The sequence below is a fragment of the Spodoptera frugiperda genome, chromosome 20 (assembly GCF_023101765.2).
Source record: "Spodoptera frugiperda isolate SF20-4 chromosome 20, AGI-APGP_CSIRO_Sfru_2.0, whole genome shotgun sequence".
Lineage (NCBI taxonomy): Eukaryota > Metazoa > Arthropoda > Insecta > Lepidoptera > Noctuidae > Spodoptera > Spodoptera frugiperda.
Window position 1 is genome coordinate 6,653,139 of NC_064231.1, and position 22,981 is coordinate 6,676,119.

Consider the following 22,981-nt stretch of genomic DNA (forward strand, 5'->3'; position numbering starts at 1 on the left):
TTTTGAACTTAATCGTATTATTTAAAAATCAAGGTGAGAATATTTTAATTTTAAATTAGAACAAACGAGGTGCAGTCTGACCCCAAATGCATTTAATAAGTTTAATACCATTAGGAAAACTACCACAATTTTTAAATAGTTTTTCGATCAGAATACGTTAAGTAGACATACACACACAACGTTACGCCTTTTATCCCCGAAGGGGTAGGCAGTGATACACATTACGGCACGTAATGCCGCTATGCAATGTACACCCACATTTCACCACTTGTGTTATAAGTCCCATATAATAGGGGGTGAGTCTATTGCCATATACCGAGCACGTTTCCAGACTACGTCATACTACCGGGACATTTTCGAAAATCCGAAAAACGCAGTAATACTTAGTCCGACCCGGGAATCGAACCCGAGACCCCTTGTTCGGTAGTCGCACATGCGAGCACTCGACCAACGAGGCAGTCAATACGTTAAGTAGTATGTATATTATGTCAAGGTGCGGTTGGGTGACGCCACCGGGTTATGTCACACACTCTCCGGCGCTCGACTCTAATCTAAGCGCTAAGTAAGACTGCAAACTGGCGAAGGTCGCTTGCATCCGGCACCCGCAGTGCTCCATGCTTATTTACTTACTCCGTGACTAACAGTGAAAGTGTTGTACTCTTTTAACCTCTCCTATTGATCACTTTTGATATCAATAGGTCAAAACTTTAACAAAATATGCAACCTACATTTCCCATGTCACAGGTTTGCATCACAGGTCGAATCAAACTTTTTATCGTCAATCAAATCAGTGTCGATGTCGTCATTGTTCCGAGAGGTCATTTCTTATGTTGTTTTTATTCATTGAACTTTAGCTCAGAAGTCATCACCGAAAGAGATTTTTAATCTGACATTTCACGACGTGGTAGTCATTTGTATTTATCGTCTACTTAAAAATAAAATGATGAAGAGCATTTTTTACCATCAGCATTCTAAGATTAGTTTTTCGCAATGTTTGTTATACGATAATATTATTGATAATTAGGTGTGTTAGTCAATTAATATGTAGGCATGTTGTTCGATGTTTACCGTGTTTGCCTGCCTTACTCATTAGACTTGATTTCTTAATTAAGAGGACAATTAAGAATTTCATAACGGTCAAATAGAGTTTTGCCGGAGTGTCGTGAGAATTGTACGTGATTGCTTCATCTGTGGGATCACGATAACGCTTGCGACGTTAGACGGATCGATGGCGAATACACTTCGGGTCAGATTAGTCCAATTTTCCTAACATTGTTGTCTAGTCTAGCACAATCCGACAGAGAAACTCTCAGTGAATGGGCAGAAGAAAACGACCTAGTGATCGGCTGACATGGTAGTACGAGGCGTGAGAACTAGAAAGAATTGCCCAACTATACTTATTTACTGAATCTAAATAAATCTCCTATCTATGATTACTTAATCAAACCGTTATATTCTTGTTCGTCAAGCATCGTATAAAAGAATCAAAGAATTCGTCTGCAAACTTTAATCGACTTTGTTGATACTTTTTTCATTTTCATTGACGTTCTAATTTGCTGATATTTTGAAGTAAATAAAAGATGACCTATTGCGTTGTTTGTATTACAAAATGCTGTACATATTTAAAATTAATCTTTTATTTTATTTTGTAGTCAGCCTCGGAATTTGTAATTAACTTTCATTTGTTTTTATAAAGAGATTCACTTTCGTTTAAGCTTCGGTCATTAAAATTTTGAGTCTGTTGACGGCCTGTTTTCAGAAGTTCGGTATGAGAGCTTTGTTTGGGACATTAAAAAGACTTTAAGTTGGTTACTAAGATTGTTTAGAACCAGGAACTGATTAAAAATATTCTAACAACGGTTTCATTGAATTGTTTTCTAAGTGCTGTTCAAGTATCGTTCATGCAAAGTTCACGAAATGTTTTGAGAAGGATTAGTCAATACGAGTTTTATGAAGACCTAGGATTAGAATAGCTTCTATGAAATATTCTAATGAATAGCTTCCGTGTACATTATTTATTTGTCGACTTTTGGACATATATGAACGTGGTTTATGAATACATTATCACATTGTATGAATCTATATGTGTGGTATTTTCTTACCTAAATTATTTGAATGTGTTATTCCATTCAAACTGTTTATAGCTTGTGAATATTTTAAACGTGGTATGAAAGGGTAGAGTTATTTCTAAACTTAGAACTTACTTAAGCATCATACATTTAGGCATTAAATTTGATAGGAGGTATTTTAATTTAAAATCCATTTGAACCTATGAAGGTATGCACTAAGCGACCAAGGCATTATATAAAGGAACTTATTACCTAGTTGTTGACATAGGTTGGTTTTGTCATCATGGCTATTCCTATTTAATAATGCTTCATGATTGATGACAGAAAAACGAAGTTTAGAATTTTGATGGTGGATTTTGTGTATAAATTATTAGCCATCAAATTGTATTATGTGCTAACGAAAATCGTGGTGCACACTTGTCTAGCCTAAACCTTCAAAGATTGATATTTTCGAAAGGCCGCAGCATCAGCTAGGCTGACGTCATGCCATGACCTGCCGTGTGAGCTAGACTAGCAAATATCCTCAACCTTTAAACTATGTGTATCCTCTTGTACATACGACACTATTTAATCCTGATCATAACAACCGGTATTTATGTATCCGATGTGTTTAAAAGTAGAGATGACTCACATTACGCATTCTTAATTTGGTTTTTTAATACCAGTGACGGATTTTTTAGTTGTTTTATTAGGATACGTTGAAAAAAAGTCATCAAAATCATGACCTCATTTGGCTAACATTTCGATTATTGTTTTAATAGTCGTTAAGAATTATTATTAATCTATCTATCAATAATAAATAATAGATTTCATAACACTTTCGTTATTATAAAAGGCAACAGTCTCAAGGCCGCGACCTCCCATAATTTAAACATCTTCACTTTGATGACCTTTTAGTCAATAATAATATGTTAAATGACATCATACGTCGAATAGTCGGCTAGTAGACAAATCACCGGTCATCTAAACACGGACCTGGTATCTTATATCAGAGTTTTAATTATAAATTGAAATTAGTATTCTTCCGTAAAAAATATGAGAAGGGAACTATAATAAGGTTAATGTTAATTATAACGTATGACTAAGATTTGACAATATATCATTTGAAATCGAAAACCCGTTGAGGGCAAATCCTCCGCTAACGTATGTCACCGGTGACCTACGACGAGGCAGATGACGTGGAACGCATCAGTTAACAATCAATCGAGGAAGGATATTATGCGGAACCTTGTGTTCAGCATTAACTGTACTTTATCATTAAATATAATGAGATATTTATTTAATACCAACATAAGCTTGTTTGCTTTACTTTAAGTAAGTATCTACCTATAAATATCTGATATTAATATTATCTCTCCTCCCCATTATAATCTGACAATAATGAAGGAATTTCATGAGCTTGCGCTTTTGTAGTCCTGCATAATATTTACGCTGGCGGTAAAAAATAACGAGTTTGTTTGTTATGGATATGATAAACATATCCGGCGGTGTACCTTTACAACATATAAAGCCATTCAAAGGTTTTTTGACGAAATGATTGACGGGACAATGGAGGAGACAGATCTCCATCGGCCGATATCGAACGCCCATCCGTAGTTCCTCACGGTAAAACAATGTCAATGTCCTGTTATACGATCCTGTGTCGTTACCCTCCGTAAGCAACCATGTAGCCGACTTAACGCGGTCATTCCATTACCGAATTTGTAAGCTTTCTTACATTATCAAGAATCTTAATGTATAAAAAAGTGTATACTGGTTTTACAAAAACGTCGATCGTCGCGACATGTCCACGTGTAGTGGGCGACTGGTCCTACCTAGATTTAGTATCAACGTCATTAACATATTTCGCGTATTCAATTTTGGTATTCTTATTATATGTAAGTACCTATGTGACACCCACTTTTAACCATTTATGTTATTAATCCCATGTATTACGAGTTTAGTCTGTTGTTCATAACTGTGCTCATATCTATACGTAGAAGGTACTTTCCTACTATTAGGTATCCAATCTGAACTTTTATCTACATACATATTTGAACGAAATAACTAAGGTACACAATTTGATATCTAACTGACCTTGCTGGCTATTGGCATTTGAAATTGTTTTATTTTTTGATGTTATGTGTTGAACGATAACAAATGACCAATTTCGAATATTTCAGAAGCCAAAAATTCAAATGTCAAGTCGATTTATGGGTATCAATGTATATTTGGTGGTCAAGCGTTTCCGGATCATGATGGGTCAGGGTCGCTGAGGCATCGGAAATGAAGAACGTTTAGTGAGAGGCTGAGTAGTGGCTCTAGAGACGAGACAAGTGTAGACTGAGTGAATCAGTGTGGCTGTACAATGCTCGTCAACACGTCACTGAGCACGACGTCGACACTCATAGATCTCTTAACGGACGGCCATTGTCGCGGCGTTCCCGAGACGCTACGCTCCACTATCCAACCATTTGTAATGTAAACCCAACAATACGCTGTAACGCTTAACTTAATGATGTCTGCCAGTATATTCCACGGCAAAAACCAACCTAGTTCTTTCTACTTTTGTCTCTTAATCTATACAAATCTCGTTTCAATGCCACTGAATGGTCTGCCTATACCCGCAGACAATGCAAAATTAATATTGCTTGGGGTTTACCAGTTCAAATATTGATCTCTATTTTATTTTTAAATCTTACACTAATTAGGGTGAGTAAACCAAGCCAGGAAACCAAACGAGTTTAGTATAAATGGTATAATTACAACAAGAGTTCATTTACATCACACTGTTTCCGATGCAAATGAAGCTTCATTTGTTTATTTTGAACTAATTGGCTACTACAAAGGAAAATGTTACCTATAACAACTAAATCTTTCGCATGGCATAAATTTGTATTGTTATTCTTGCACGTTTAAATATCGCTATTAAAATAATGTTGTGAAATTTTATAGTTCCACCTCTAATACCTAGAGTTTTATTTTTGCATATATTATTAAATCGACGTTTTTTGTTTTCTACATTTTCGTTAATAGAATAAAAACCAAATGCAATCCACTTAGTTTTAAATGAACACGTTTTTATAAAAGTGCCAATATTTATTACGAGTTTTACGCGCTGTAATTGATTTGGAACGCACGAACAATATACAGTAAAGTTTATAGTTCAACAATCACGTGAAAAAAGCTGGCGTGGGTCGAAACATCCCCAATTTGTGTTGAATGACATCATCGGTCTTTTATTGATCTCATTTAGACAACGGAGAGCGTTCAACTTTACTCGTTGTTATATCATAATGTCACTGATCGATGGTGTCTCTGCTGCGGTTGCGGACTTAGAGAATATGACAATGCAGATGACAGATACAATTCAATCCAATTAGATGAATGATTGTATTTCCAGAATAAATCTTCTGTCATACCATTTAAGTACAAGTAACATTATGTTCGTAATAAATACAATTTAGATTCAATCTCTTTAATGAGAATTCCTGTGATCATGTACCTACTACTGAAAGAAAATTGTTTCGTAAATATTTTCCTTGAATTAAGGTAAACTGAATCATCCCTAAACCAAAGATCTACGGAAACGTAATCTGATTCTGAAATCTTGCGGTAACGAACTTACTAGAAATAGTTTTTATGTATCAAATATTTTGGTGAAATGTTGAGACTGTTTTGCCGTTGTTTACATGACAATAGTTTATTAGTTCGATAAAGTTCGATTCTCGGGTCAAGTTAAACGTCGACAGAGCTTTTATGACATAACAAAGAGAGGTGTTGACACCAAATAGTATTGAATATGACTATTCAACCTGCCTTTTGCGGGTCTCTATCAATAAATGATTGCATACTATTGCAATAAAGTTGTGTTTATGAAATCACATATGTATGAGAAATTCTTGTTTTAGATTTTATGGTTCTTTTATAGTTTAATTATACGTGAACTAAACTAAGAGAAACAAGGTGAATCCATTTGAACTTTAACGTACAACGGTGGGTGAAATAATACATACATAGCGAAGAATAAGTTAATACATTGTACTTAGGTACATACTTAAAATGGGGTGTAAAGGTCATATGTATTATTCTCGTTTAAAATAAAGTTTAGTAACTCAGCGTTTGGTGTTAATATTGCTTTAAACAGCCAGTACCCTTAGTACGAGTTTAGTTTACGTTTAAAGTAATTGAAACGAGAGCGCGTTTGGCGCTCTTATTGGTTGGTTAGTTCAAGCCGGCCAATCAGAGCGCCGAACGCGCTCTTGTTTCTAAACGTAAAGTAAACTCATACTAAGTGTACAGATCAAGATTAAAATTACGGGTGACTTTTGAAATTTACTTAATTAAGAGTCGTGAGTGGGACATTTAGAGTATACGTATGTTTATGCATGCATATGACGAACACGGATGCGCGATGTTACATGTTACAAGAGCATAATTGAACTTGCATGGCCCCTGTAACTGACAACTTTCCATAATCACTTATAGTATTACGTTGTTTGTGGATTTTTTTTAGAATTTCTTTTGAAGTATTTTTTTATTTTATTTTATTCAGATTCTATTTACGTCACCTCTATTGGCAAGTTAAATGTTAGAATTTAGGTATGTCTATCTCAATTCTAAATTATACACGTAGATACAGATTATATAGACAGATTATATAGACGTATTCCCAATATATATATAAACGTAAGTGGTAGATTAAATGGGGATTTCACTGTCATTAATTTGCTCTACAAATACGTGCGTTCTTAACAGAACGCAAAATCAAAATAAAGAACGCAAAATCAATCAAAGGTATTCTGGGGTAAGCCCCAGAATACCATTTGATTGATTTTTGTAACGACTATTTTCTGACACCTTAGTAACATTTTAGTTTCATTCATAACATAACATTCTACTAGATATATCCTTTCATATTGCGGTGTAGCTTGACCGAGAGATTTCATTTCGTCAGCCAATTAATGAATCACTGATTTGAAGAATTCTATTAGATAAATAAGGTGTAGAACACGGTGCCGTATCGTTTTCGATTTTCTTAGAAAAGCGAACTTACATAATTTTAATTTAATCGTTACCTAAGTCAACCATATTACAAAGTTAATGTGGAAAGGGTCACCGAGTTCTTCGTTTTGCAACGATTTTGATGTTTCTTTATCAAGTGATTTGAATATTTTCGTCGTAGAAACTCAACTTGTACAAATAATGTGTAATTTATTAGCAATAACCGTCGTATTATATGCACACAGCTTTAAAATGTGCGCGCGAAAAGTTCAAGGACAGAATTAACGTATCTTTAATAGTTGGAAGATTTAAGAGCAATCTATCAATTAAACAAGATGTTGTAAAAGTAAATAGATATATTATTGTTTTGAATTACGCACTTGACTTTAGTGTGTAAGCTGCTTAACAAAATTGACGGTTTGAAAGAAAATCGTTATAGTTTTTTTTTTAAAACGTAGGTACTTCTGATTTTTATTTGAATAGGTAGTCATATGAATAATAATTTATTAATTTCAAATTAGTCAAACGATAAATTTATTATTTTTGACTGCAGATGTGTTTTTTACATGCATAATTTTGTGTCAATTTATTCTAATCGGGTCAATAAAAATGTTTAATCAGGAATGTTTTTTTTTTGTATGATGAAGATGTCAATGTTTCTTTTTCGCATCAAGCTTCAGCAATGAGATCATACCCTAAAAAACTAAAGAAAATAGAAGAAATGAGAGATTTTTTTAACTACCGGCAATAATACTATCAAACTAATATTATTAATGTGAAAGTTTGTTTGTTTGGATGTTTGTCCGTCAATCATGCTTAAACGATGAAATTTGCTAAATAACTAGGGTATGAGCTGACTTGGGTGATAGTATACTTTTTATCCCACGGGAATGAGGAGAAAGCCGCTGGCAGAAGCTAATATTCTATATTTAAAATAGCGTTTTTAAGAGAAAATGTAGTGTCATGGAAATGTACAAAGACTATAATGACCTATTAACAAAACGTGTTTGTATTTGGGCTAGTCTAGTTGCCTATTTCAATAAACCAGTTGAGAACTTGAGATTCACAGTAGGCTGTGTTCTATAGGCCGCGATTACTTACAAAATCTGTATACATATTTATTAGTACGTCGGTCACGTGTCGCGAACTCGTAAACGTCCAAATTGTCATCCAACGTTGAGATAAAGTGTGACCATTATTTTAACTTGTACACCGTTGCCGATTTTACTTGACAAATGTTAAACGTTTTACTGCTTTTCTTTTTTTTTCAATCAATTTTGTCAGTGTTAGAAAACGTTTAGTATTTAATAATAAAATTGCTGCTTTCTTTGACTGTTTTTTTCTGTATAAGGTATATTTTTTTGTAAGCATTTTAAAATAAATGAATAAAGGGCTAGTAAAATTATTTAATTAGATTAATCGCGAATAAGGGCAGGTCAGAAATGAACAAAAGACTAACTCTATGGTAAATAGTCAGGTGTCGGAAAAACCATTAAATCCTAGACATCGATAAAGTGATAACAATAATGAATATTGACAGACAGTACCGGTTATAATTAATTATATGTCACAATAAACACACTTAAATTATGTAAAACATTTCCATATGTGCATAAAATGCATAATTCATTACTTATGTATGTCTATATTTATCCAATCAAAAATAGTCAATAAAAGCTGTACATGATGTTATTTTACGACATTTATATATTACTAGCTATTTCCTCGCGGTTTCACTCGCTCTGCTCAGCTCCTTTTGATCGTAGTGTGATCTTATATATAACCTATTCCAACATATTTTATTACCTAACCTAAACCTTTCTTAACAAATGGACTATCCAACATAAAAATAATTATTCAAATCGGTACAGTGGTACTTTTTTCAAAGATGTATTAAAATACATTACTTGTATAAACATAACATTGGCGCTACAGAAGTTCAAATAAATAATTGAATAAACAATACTGAACAATAAACTTACATGTTCATGAATTAATTTAATTAAATAGGTGTTAACACGGTAATTTTCATTAATTGAAATTCAGTCGGTTAAGTTCTGCCCGCGTGGGAAATGTTCGCGGTTGTATCAAAGGGTGTTTAATACTTGAAACAAGCTAATTAACAGGCAACATTAGCATTTTCAGAACACAGTTCATTCATGAAATTGGAGTAACAGAGGTAATGGAATTACAGTCTTATACTGAAGACTTTAAGATTGTTAAAAGCTTGGCAGCTGAAACTTGGGTACAAAAATAATAAAAGAAAAAAATGTAAATTGCAAAATATGCTTAAGTAAGTACATTATATTTAAAAAAATATTGCGAAGTAATTTGATACACAGCTCAAGAATAAAACACAATTTACATTTTGTTTCTTATTACTAGTTTCTTTTAAAACTTATGAAATCCGTGAACATAGGTATCAATATTTCGTCTATAAACGACGTCTATTAACATTCGAAAATAAAAAAAAATACTTTGACACATTAATAAAAATATTCCATAAAATAAATGTTTACCGTTTCCAAATAAATATTCATTAAACTTCAAAAAATTATCAATGGTCAAGCATAAAAAATTATTGAATATTTTTATTTAGTATGTGAAATAAAAAAAAAACTTACCAAGAAATAGAAGAGTGTTCCCGGCCCCATGGCCCGGGATATGGCCTCGTAGGCCTGGTTATGACCTTGAGACGCAGGCTTCCCCACACAACCTCAATCCCGACAACACAAAGTAAAGGCTACCCGGTGCCAATTAACTTAATATTTTGCTAAAATTCGCTAACATGACCCGCTCTCCGACGGCCGGCTTTTAAAACTAAAATGTGCAAACTCGAAGATGCGCCTCTTATATTACCTCTTACGTTAACGTCGGATACCGCAACGTATTTGGCATATAGGTGTAGCTTTGTAAACATGTGTGGGTGTATTTCGGCGATGAAGCCTCTGATTGTTCATCTGTGTGCGTGCTTTTGGCGACACGCGTGATAAGAACGCGCGTGTGTGCGCTAGGGAATGTGTCCTTTTACCATAATTTAAACTAAGTAGTAACGTAAATCTTTGATCACCCTAATTAATTTATTATTAATCCCTTTTGTAACTTTCCATCACAAGGATTTATTGCATAGATTAAATATTTTTGGTAGTATACAGGCCTGTTTTAATCTTATGGTGTTCTTCAAGTGTCTCGGGACTATGGTTGTCTCGTAGTCGGTTAAATCCGGTGTTTAAGATTCTGATAGCGTCGTTCCCTATTATTTGAGACGTTAACATATAAAAACTTAGCATTTGTTATTCGTGTTATGGCATAGTAAGATGTAAATTAAGTTTATAGAATGTCATCAGGTGATGAAGGTCCCATTCATTTGGACGGTTTGTATTGAGTACATGGTAACTGACAAATAGATTTCCCACGAATAATATTTTACTTAGACTTTACTTTTCGGAGGTACATAACAATATTTCCGAGAAAGCTTTTAGATAGGCTTTCAGTCAGGTTATGGTATTGATGATAAATAACTTACTGTTAACCTAATGTGTGTGAAATGTACAACATTTTCGTACCAAAGATTGTGTTTTCTTTGTCGTAAGTAAAGTTTGACATCGGTATCAATATTTTTATTCACAATATTTATATTAGAACTTTCGTGAGTAAACTAATTATTATGTTTTTCGACTTACTCACGTAATTGTTGCTCATGAACATGAGCCTCTAGCAGGGCTTCCTCGTAAAATAATTGCGTGAGTTCGCCGAAAAACATAATTTTTATTCACAATTTTGTTAAAAAGAAATCTTATTTCTGTGAATGTAGTAAACAAATTCGTAGCGAAATTTTGTTTATTTGGCATCGTTATAATGAATCGGTCTATTGAACTTGGACCAGAGACCGGCGCACATAACCATCGTGCCGCCCGCCGGCGCCGACGCATAAATTAATACATAGGTACTTTTGACAACCGTTTATCTACCTCTACCTGTATACTCCACATATACAATTAGAACATACTATGACATTTTAATAATATCCTGTTGGCAATCATCAGATGATTATCAAAAAGTAATTGCATCTTCGTCTATTAAGACTTAAAAAAACTATACAGAATTATCCGGTAGTTTGTTAATATTAGATATTATTATTTAGTACCCCATAAAATGTTATTTTATCTTAACAAGTTCTGAATTTCCGGTTGAACTCAGGTAACATGTGTTCACTCGAGTTAAAATATTACGTGAGGTTTTATATCACACTCAGGCGACATTAACTTGTGGTTAACATTTGACTTTGCCGGAATTTCTAAGAAACTTTGCAAAATAAATGGCATAATTTCTAACCAACTTAGGTGCTTCACTTGTATGGGGGTTTTTCTTTTTCCCGTTTATCTTTTGTTCGTGATAGTAGCAATTTGTATACACATGAGACACTATTAATTTAAATGCAGAATAAAATGCAATTTTTAGCCAAGTAGGTAATGTTTCTGTTCGAGATTTAAATATAAAGTGTTTAAAGTTTCTGAATAGAAAAGTTAACGTATTAAAAAGTTCTGACGAAAAAGTATGGTAATACTGTTATTTCCATAAATGAGATTTAGACGGTAAATTGGATCATTTTTACATGTAGATAATGTATCTACTTCTCTTGGTGATCAACTATTGTTAAAGTAGTCTTAAAGAGGACAAATAAAATGCAACTCTAGCTACTACTTTTGTAAGACGAATCTCAAACGCAGAATAAACCTGAATTTGATTTTTTAGGATCTGTAAATAATTTATTGTTGCACAAAGAATGCCTTTTTGGATGGTATGGTATGGTCGGCCGTAAGTGCGACATAGATTTAACATTTCAGTGGTATATCAGTTGAAGTATTGGATTTCCAAATCCTTATTAATAGCAGATTTTAATAATACGTTGAGTAACTTTATATCACGGATTTAGAAATTTTTCCTCCTGAGACATAGTTAAATATAGTCGTGATATTTAGGTGCAATAGGTTACTAAATGATATTATTTAAAAAGTACCTATAATAATAAAAGTTTGGCGAAATATCAAACTTAATTGTTGAAACAAACAAATTCCTAGTTGATAACGTAATATAAGCGTTCACCTTATTATTATTGTACATCTTTCGATTTAGGTATTAGATCTCAAGTTGCATGCCCGACAGGATCCTTAATTGTTACCCATATATTATTTAAGAACTTATACCACATTAAGGAAAGCAAATAAAGATTTTGAATTTGAATTGACTTCTGCAAGAGTTAATTGCATAAACTGATTTTATTTGGTACCAATTGATATCAATTCCTTGGAACTGAGTCAGTGCCGACGCTTTGGTTCAAGGATGGTCAATTTAAGGGATACATAAATTAAGTTTGGACGTATCTTTAAAACAAACTGATTAAATGTCTCCCACATTCAGTATCAGTATCAAAATTCACTATTAATGAAGTAGGATTTTGTTTAAATTGAGACTAAGAGAGTACTAAACGTGAATTGAGCCAATGTAGATAGAAAAGTTTTAGGTATGGGAAGCTTGATTTTCATAATTCTCAATAATATCTGTGGAGATTGTATAAATTTTGTTAGAAGTCCTATTTATTACAGTTACTAGTGACCACAAATAATACCTACCTACATAGAACTAGAACCATTATTAGCTAAAAGTGGATAAGTACCTATAGAACAACTGGTAAATACCCGAAGGTCCGGAGCTGCGGACAGACTAGCGGGTTACCGGGGCTCCGGCTTAAAAAGCAGGAATAGGACCGGGATGGTTTTTAGTCAGTTAGAGTCTAATACTCCTTCTCGCCTCGCACAAGGTGGGAGAAGGCATTGGAAGAAGACAGGTGTGAAATTAAATCTAGAGATGGTTATCGCCGTGACATATAAACCTTTTCAAGACAGCAGCTGAGTCAGTTCATTGTTTAAACAATTAAGGACATCGCCCCTTAGCGTTTTTGGTTTTTGTGGGTAATAACCATAAAAATTAACATCATAAAACGTGCTTGTAGCACTTTATTTTGTTTTGGGTGAATTAGAATGGCTTCTACGTGTTTAGATGACTGAATGATGTTATTTGAGATACGGGCGCATCCTAGTTTGTCAACATTGTTGTCCATCATTTGTTCTGTCTATTTTTTACTGCTATCTTCTATCCTAGTACAGATCAGAGTCCTTACTGAGTCGTTATTGAGTGTAACCGTCATTTATTTTTCTTGTCGAAATGTTGAATGAGGTTAAGAGTAATTTACTTACATATTGTATTTAGATTTCAATTCGAGATTATTTAAGTGAATAATGTAAACTAGTTACACATTTTTAGGTCTTCTTTATTTTCTTTCAGTTATTATCTTTTTCCATTAATTTTTAGTGGAAAATGACCAGGATAAAATAATTTAACCCTTACATTTCCGCGTTAGTTACCGGCTTGGGTTAGTTTAAGTTTTTAAAATATTTAACTCAGATGTCAGTGTTAATGAGTTATTCTATGTAGGTCAGGTTATATTCATATTGTACTGCGGGAAAGTCCGAGAGTCCGCCGCTCAATGCGCACCTGCAAGGTTTGATATCGCGGTTTTGAGTTCGTCCCTTTCATCTTTCTCGGGTCAGGCATTTTCCACAAAAGTTAAGAAAAAATGTATATTTATGTTATGTCAACATTTACCTATATACAAACATATAAATATATCTCACCAATATTTTTTGCTGTTTAAGAATGCGTCATATTCATAAATATAGAAGAAAAAAAAAATATTGGAAAAATTCCGTTTCCCACACATTTTGTATTAATTACCAAAACAGTTATTATGACGACACGAAGTTCATTGAATCAGTTACGAGGTAATTCATTAAAATAAGAATATTAATTAGTTATTTATATTATACACACATAACGTATTTGTATAAACGTAATATTATATTTTTCATCAGTTATGTTATGTTAAAAGTCCCATGTAAAAGAGGGTGAGCCTCCACCGGGTTGAACCAGTAGGAGTCGTTGCTATTACTAAATAAAATTAAAAAATATATTAATTTTCCGCGTCGTGTGTCGCGGAATATCGCTCATACTTTCTCTGGCGTGATTTGAAACTAGTCGAGTTCCTCATCAAACGATTACATGAGTAAGCCTAATTCCGACCAGAGAATCCTTGCTCGGCACCTCGTTAGATACGACAACTCTATTAACGAGGCAGTTAAAAAAATTAACATAAAGATATTTGCAAAGCGACTTGATTCCGTCACCATATGTATTAAATAACTTGTGGTCAAGCAATTATTACAGGTAATTATTGAAGAATGCGTAATACTTATTACTTATTCACAATTATGTAGTGATTCGTTTGCCTATACTCGTTGACATGTCCTTGGTCATTATTTGCCTATACATTGCATCCGTGTGTTTACGCACTTCGTGAGTCAGCTATTGCAGGAGCTAATTTGTATTTATATAGAAGACTTATGTGATATTTTTGTTGTTTTTCTGCTTCTTCATCAGACGGAACTGTTGCAATTTGTTGGAATATCAATAAAGTCTTTAATTAAAATGTCTTGTTTTATTCATTTAATGTTCGCCTAATATTAACATGCTTTTATTAGGTCGACTTGTAACGAACTCTTATGAGATACTATAAGAAAATATAAGAGTCAGAATTACACATATTATTTTAATTACATGGCAATATGGTTCTTACAATATTTCATTAGAAAATTGTGAATTACTAATATTGTTAACATATTTCTTTGTGATTCGTTTCATTGTTAGTGTAGTAAAAGGGATACTTTTTGTTTCTTTGTGATTCGTTTCATTGTTAGTGTAGTATCCCTCTTGAACCATACGTTGACTTTATATTATGTCGAATTATATCTATGGAATAAAACCACACCTCAGCAAAGATACCTTAATAAAATTCAATAAAGTACTTACTCGATAAAATTTCAAAATAAGCCGGCTTGTTTACTAAAGTGATTACGTACATACGTGAGTAGGTAATATTTATGGCATTATTGGTACAAAGCATTAATAATCTTTGTAAGGAATGTGTTAGAAAATATATCAATGTCAACACCGACTAGCTACTGTATTTGATGCGCAAACTATTAATGATTTTACAATCTGCGAATTGAATCTTTAGTCTGTATAATCATAACATACGTTTTATGTTTATTCATTTGTCGTTTGTTATGCAAAATCTTATTGCATTACTCATCCTTTAAAAAGATCCACTTGTAAAATAGAGATTAAATAATTAGTAATCCCTTTTATTACATAGGAATTATCAGAACATAAGTGAGAAGTGGGTGTTACAATTTACATGTGAATATCTACCCAGCCTTTCGGGGAATAAAAGGCGTGATATTATAATGTGTTTGATATGAGTATGTAATAAATACCAAGTCTATTGATATTCACGGAAAAGAGTTCAAGTTAATTCAGACGAAGATATAATAGCTATGCTGTGAAACTATGTGACCATTTCGACTGATACTAAGCTGTGCGAGGAAGATGCACAGCTCAAGTATGCGATGTATCAATAGTAGAGAAACTATCCATAGTACACATCCATAGCACGCATCTTTTCATATAAAAAACATAACTTAGGTGTGTCCATTTTCACCAGTGCTCAGCTATGTGTACCAATGAATATGAATGGTGGAAGCCTAACGCATCCACAACAACGTATCATAGCACATTTCTGCTGGTAAAGCACCCTAACGAAGGTTTGACCTTTACGAGTTTATTGTGGTCATCCACCTTTCAAAAATCCCTAAGGTTCTATAAAAAGCGAAGTCAATTAGAGGGGAATATACGTGAAGCCAGAAATTACGAAGCACTTTTTTCTATTTCGTAGGTGTGTAGCAGGTAGCTACGAGGCTACGAGCGTCTACGCTCCCGTAGTTCCCGTGTAGGCGATGTAGTACCTACATATTTTTGTCCCGGCCTAAACAATGGTGGGTGAGTTACTGCTTGCTTCAGGGCACGTGGGCGTTACCTTCCTGATTCCTAATAACTTGGTGGGAAGGATTACAATAAATCGTACATAGCGTGTAAGGTACCGCAATTTATGTACCAACGACACGCCCGGCTTCGCACAGGTTTTGAAACTCCGATTTTTCTGACAAATTCTCCACAAATGTGGATGATCCACATAAATCTTGTCATTACAATCACAAACACAACAAAAAAATAAATCAGCAAAATCAGTCGAGGCGTCCTCGTGTGCTCTCATTGTAGCAGTTGATTTTTATTCATAGAAAATATGTATGTAGATTGTATATGTATAGGCATAAATAAACATTCCCCGAAAATATATAAATAATCGAAAGTTCTGACTTCGCTTCTACAAAAGAAGACCTCCAACTTTGTATGTATTTCGAATTATGTACGGAGCCAATCTTTTTTTAATTGACAGTTTGTTTGTACATATTTTGACAGCTCACGTAATACTTCTATTGTGAGTTGACAATCAAGGAAATAAGCGAAGACACACAAAAACGCTTTAAGAGGCAGATTCGATAACAATATTGACATTCCTCTGCAATACAAACCAGTCGTGCCATCCTAAAAAATAATGTCCTTATAAAACGCGCGTAATGTAGCGTAACATTTATTTTGGGAGCAACAGCGAGGTAGCGGTATATTCGCGAAAAACACGCGGCAAATGTGGGTCCTCGTCCATTCTTCGAAGGCAGCCGGAGGACAAGAAATTCAAGACTCGATAAATTGAAGATATTTTTTCCTCTTGATTTTTAGGTACATTGACCTCGCCTCGAAACCGCCCCTCGAAAGTAGTTCCCGGCGATAAAGAGCGCGTATTTGGCCTTCAATAATAAAAACAAAAACGAATCGTCTTGCTTACTTCCCCTTATTTCTGTTATTTAACGGAGAAACTGTTTCGTGAAATGCGCCGTCCCCTCATTAACATTATCAAGCTGAATGATCGAAATCAAAATTAGGGTCTTATTTACTTATCAAAATATTGTTGGTGATTCACAATCTCGACTTTATGTTGCCAAGTTTGTTTTGATTACGCAATTAGTAGCGTTATTGTGAGATATTAAAGTGTTTGTTTATTTTGGTAAAGCTGGTAGCACGGCAATCACATGCATGTCTCAAGAATGTATGCATATCATTATTTAAAAGCACTAATTGGACTTAGATTTAAGTATTGGTTGGATTTAAGTATGGTAAGCATAATTTGGATTGCATTGTACCTAATTATTTATTTTTTAATGTAATAAAATATTGTCATGAGCGACTCTTGCCATCAAACGTAACAGTTTAGCGAATTAAGATATAAGGCCACATTCATTTAACTTTTATAAAACAAGGAGTTAATCCTATAACAGGATCCAATATAACTTTTTCTCATGGCTTTATGCCAGCTAATGTTAGGGTCAACACTTAATCGTATTCGGCTGTCAACACGGTGCACATATTCGCAAGTTCTACCCAATAAAATAACAATAACGACTATCGTAGACAAGTGCATTGACACTGTTGTAAAAACACAGCAATTAAGAACAACGTTATTAAGATATTTATCATTTAGAATAAATTAAAAAGTAAAATGAAGCTTGTAACTTAGATTTAGCATGCGAACAAACAAAAATTTTTGACCAAATATGGTATAGGAGGGCGATAGAGCTTAATTTACACATTCTAGATGTATTTACAAGAATGCGCCAGTTTTTTTTACCAAGTCTTTGAACTGCAACATTTATAAACAAACAGCGTTTTAAGGACACGCGGACAAACAGTAATGAGCAAAGTAGGTAAGCAGTAGTTGTTTGTGGACAGTACTGTGTATTCTTACTTTTAAGGTAAAGAATGAATAACGTTTTAATACCGTTACTTACATAAATTGTAATGTCTGTTTGTTTGGGACACCTGTATCACATTGTACGCGAACTCGGATTTGTTTTGTCTCCATGACATCATGGTACGTGTTGCAGTTAGTTATGTATGTGCTTGTAATTACTAGCTGTACCCGCGACTTCGTTCGTGTTATGTATCAACACAGATAGTATATAGACAAACATTCAAAAATATGTTATTATACCAAATTATACCTAAAGTTTGCGAATAGACATCACATGATACAGTCGTTAAAACTATCAACTTTTATACATATAAAAAAACTAAAACGATAAAAGAAAAATAAAATGCAGTAAATAATGTTGTAACAAATGTAGGAATATTTATAATATTTTAAACATGAGTTAAACAGAATGTCCGGAGAAATAATAATAGTAAGTACTAAGGAAGTCTCCGTTTCTTTTCTCTGTTCTTTGTTCAAAGTTTAGGCTAATAAGCACTATCTATTCCTATCACTGATTATTACGGTGTAAAAAGTAACCTAAGTGTTTCGAACAAATAATAATTAATAGTGTGTGATTCCGTCCGTTCAGAAGTTTTCATATGATTACCCAGACACAGAAACTTAGACTAGACACAGGATTCTATGTTTATTACGATTTATTAAGACAGAACAACATAATTTCGACAATGTAAAGTTATCTGAAAGTCTTCTTAATGTTTTCTTTATTTCCCTGGTGCGGTTGTGAAATTACAAGCCAAGAAGAAATTTGGAAGAGTGAATGATAACAGAAATATAACTTCGGAAAACAGAATAAACAGTCAATTTATGTTATTTACGTCCAATTAAAGAACGAAAAGTTTATATTATTGCAAAAGAAGAAAAGATTTGTTGATATTATATAATTATACAATAAGTTTTGATAAATTCAAAAAGTTTTACGTTCAGGTAAACAATCTGCTGACTCGCCGAACCCATTAAAAAGTTTATGCATTTAAAGTTTGAAATATATGCGACTTCTATAGGATATAAATCGTCCTGGGAATTTATTTGATATAAGATAATACGATAAATATATTTTACATAATAATTAATATTTTAAAATGAATTACATAATTTTCATAGTTTTTCAACGTTTCGGTTAATAAACCGAAATGGAATGTTAGAACTTACACTTACTATGCTACGTTGCTGTAGATACGTTTAGCTTCTATCAATCATATTCAATAGTACACATAGTTTAGCTGTTTTCTAGTCGGTCACATAGTTTCAACTTATCTATTACATTTTCGTAGCATAGCTACATGGCACATCTCTGGTAGAAAAGTAGCCTTATGAGTATGTCTCTTTTGGTCTGTGAACCGAAACCGATTTTTTTTTCAGTCGCAAGTTTATTTATTTTGTCCTGTTGGGTCAGGTTTATAACGAATTTCGAAGTTTAATGTAGGGCGTCAGAGCATATCGGCACGCATTGACGCATTGGCACGCATCGCGCTCTCGAATTTCGAGCTAATTCGCGAGATACACATTAATGAACACTGATGTTCGTTATTCATGCGATCATTCAGGTTATCCCGTCATTCAAGTAAGCTTAGAGATTTGTTTAAATTCTACATTTACAGCTTAGATAAATTTAAGTGGCAGTTAGTCGTTCATTTAGTTAGTCTACTTACAAGCAAGCAGGGAAGGTATTGAAAGGAATTGTCTTCGTTTTAATTTTAATATCCATTAATTATTTTTTAAATGCTTTAATTTAAACGTAAAAAATTACACGGTTGGCGCGGTGGCAGATTTCCGCACGGAGCAACACTTTGTGGGATCCACAAATAATTGTTTGGCGTCTGGGTATGATGTGTATGTGAAATGTGTTTGTAAACGCACACACGATACAGGGGAAAATTCAGAGTGGGACAACGTTTTTTAAAATAAATAAATAAATGAGTAATAAAATAATTTAGATGGTGTTCTCATTTGTACTTTTAGTAATGGGACAAAAGTATGAATGAATGTATGAAGTTACACATGTATGTGCTTAAATAGAAGGATAAAATGTGAAAGGACTACGAACCAAACGGCGAACCCAAAATAGATTGCCAAAAAGGTAAAAGTACCTACTTAATCCACCTGAGAGATAAGTCGTATTCAGAATCTTATATCCGGGAATTTTAACCGTTATTTGGCATTATCGGTGATATAAATAAACGGATCTATGTGGGTGGCATTTGGTTGTAATCATACCATTCAAAAAATATTGCTCGAGTGAATTTAAGGGTCGGTTCACTGACGTATCATTGGTTGAGTGTGAACGGTTCATTGTTTTTCTATACATTTGTCTGTTCCTTTAGATATGAACTGACCCTAAGTTATACTAATACTATCATGCATTAAATTCCCCGAAGCATTTGGTAGAATGTGGTTGTGTAACATACAATTTTCTCTAGTAATATTTACTTACTATGACTTTAATGTAATAGTGGGTGGTTCTATTGCAATATTCCTTTTTTACAGTTTTGATCAGATCAGTACCGTCCGGGTCGATTTCTTTTCAGTTAAAAATCGTTAAACTAGTTATACTTTTTTTTTAATTCGGGGATTAATCCACATATCTTTTGATACGGAGTTTCGATATGACACCACTTGGATTTGAATGCACGGTTGTAGCGGTGGCTGGGCAACCAGCTGCTCCGCAACGTGTAGCGGGTTCGATTCCTGTACGGAGCAACTCTGTGTGATTCACAAATTATTGTTTCGGGTCTAGGTGTGATTTGTGTATGTGAACTTGTATATTTATAAACGCACCCACGATATAGGAGAAAATCCACGTGTGGGACAACATTACATAAAAAATATACGCATATTAAACGTAATAAAATTGAATTAAGTATAAGATTTAGCGAGTCATAACCTTTGCAGTAACCCTTAACCAAGTACATGCTTCAATCAGGAATGCACTTAGCGCTCTAGCAAATTTAATTTAGACCGGGAGCCCCCACGGGTTTATTGCCATTTATTGCTCAGTTAAGCAGTGGCTATTACAATTCACTTGGGAGAAGAAAATAAGTAACGATATAATTTTGTGTTTCATTGATAGTGAAAGGCTAGTGCATAAGTAGGTAATTGACATCTCACCTTTTAAGTTCTAGGTATAAATACAAAGAATCATACACCTTGAATCTGTTATTTCATAAGTCTCTCCGTCTTAATTATTTCTTTTGTGGCAAACTTTTAAATGTGCGAAGGCCCGTTCACCTTACCCTCTGTCTATATTATGTACACATGGCACATTAAACAAGACCACAACAAAAAACCAGTTTGTTGTGGTCTTGCTTTGTAAGATCTTTCCACACATTCAACGGTCAACTTATACTGGTTTTGCATAGCTCGACATGTAGCTCTTCGTACCTGGCCCTTGGGAAAAAATTAGTATGATGGTATACGCGAAATATTATCCTTTGTTCGCAAATCCTTCGAAGGATGCATGACGTAACCTCAGATAATGCTTTTGTAGCCCCATCTCAAGTGTGCGTCAATGCAATAAATATCTGAGCTTTTATTGAACCAGACTTTATATGTCGTGATTAATATTTTTTTTCAATTATTTCATTAATATAGGAAGTAAAAATCTATTTTGTTGTGACTAATTTTATTACAGCAGTTTTTATAAGTAATTTGTGTTAGATATACGATGATTCGATTTTTTCGTCGAAATGAATCAGGAGGCTTTTAGATGCCGATGTGATTAGTTTTCTATTGACCACAACATCGAATGTTGCGAAGTAGGGATACTACGAGTATGTCATAGCTTCATACCTATTTCTAGAAGGGTGATGTGACTATTTTACAATCTCTACTGTATCATTGTAATTATCTTACACTCTGGTGATATTACCGATAATTTCGAAATTGAAATAATTAACAACTAGATCCACCAATCTCGGAGCCAATAGTGTTTAATACTTAACACGTTAACCGCCACTTAGCGGAGGATTTGCCTTTTACAGTTTTCTTTCAGTAGTTGATGCTTTAACCTTCTTAATAATATTCGTATCGTATTCAAATGTCCAGATTACTTTCTTCTCATAAAATGCATGCTTAACCCAGCAGGAGGGCCACGATTTTGTAAACTTCATGTTAATATTTTTATATATGTTTTGCCAAAGAAGGTGTTACATTGTTTGCCAGCACATTATTTAGAATGAAAGCAGCTTAAACGACCGAACATTCTAAACATATTTCCAATAAATTCTTGATTTTAAATATAAATGTTTAGCTGGCTATTTGGTTTTGTTAGCAAATGATTGCAAAGATTTAAGCAAAGGGTGTTGGGTTCACTTTTAATTACTGACAAAAACACTTAGTAGGTATACTAGGCTCGCTTCTGCCATCAGCCTATCTCTTCGAAGACTCACAGGTGTGATTTTAGCTACTCTAACTGCTACTGTTTTTTTTTTAATTTATTGATATAGATAGGTTGTGTGTACACGTAGGTATGCAGTGCAAGTTAATGTTTGTGTGATAATATGCATGATGACGGGGTATGGAATTTTAAAATCTATTTAGGTAATGAAAAAATATTAGAGACTCGTATTTTTTATTATAGATAACAATAATTACATAAAACTAATCAAAGTTTAGGAGTGACAGGAGTTAGAGCTTCATCCTTTAAACTATCATAACTTAAAAATTTACGTTAAATGCCAATGCTTCGCTCCGTTTTACAGTGACGGACAAATAAACAGACAAACTCACACTTTCGCATTTATAATATTAGTACCTACGGATATTAATTTCCATTTCACTCGTACTGTCAAAGACCCTTTAACAGTTGTTCTTCTTAATCTTCCTTTATTATTATTTATTTGAATTTACAGTAGATAAGGACTTGACATATTACTTATCTGAAATTTCAATTGAAATGAACTGTCCATTTCATTTAATTAATGGCCACGGAGTCGATCTCGGTCTGTGGTTTGCGTGCACCAAGTTAAAATAAAATCAATTCGCGACCGTCTCTTTTTGTGGCTTTATTCGTTACATTTGATGCTTTATTCATAAATTAGATACGTATTTAATATTTATTTGGACCACAGAAAATAATTTATGCAAAATC

The 22,981-nt window shown here is 33.6% G+C and overlaps 1 protein-coding gene across 47 annotated transcripts in view; it reads right to left on the reverse strand.

Moving 5' to 3' along the window:
- The window catches only part of LOC118262110 (collagen alpha-2(IV) chain), a 35,474-nt gene extending 25,583 nt beyond the window's left edge, over positions 1-9,891 (reverse strand). For all 47 annotated transcript variants that reach the window (XM_050701251.1, XM_050701247.1, XM_050701250.1 and 44 more), the window contains exon 1: positions 9,677-9,891. In XM_050701251.1, the coding sequence (XP_050557208.1) occupies positions 9,677-9,706 (30 nt within the window). In that variant the 5' untranslated portion in view covers positions 9,707-9,891. The remainder of the gene's footprint in view (positions 1-9,676) is intronic.
- Between the last annotated feature and the right edge of the window lie 13,090 nt (positions 9,892-22,981).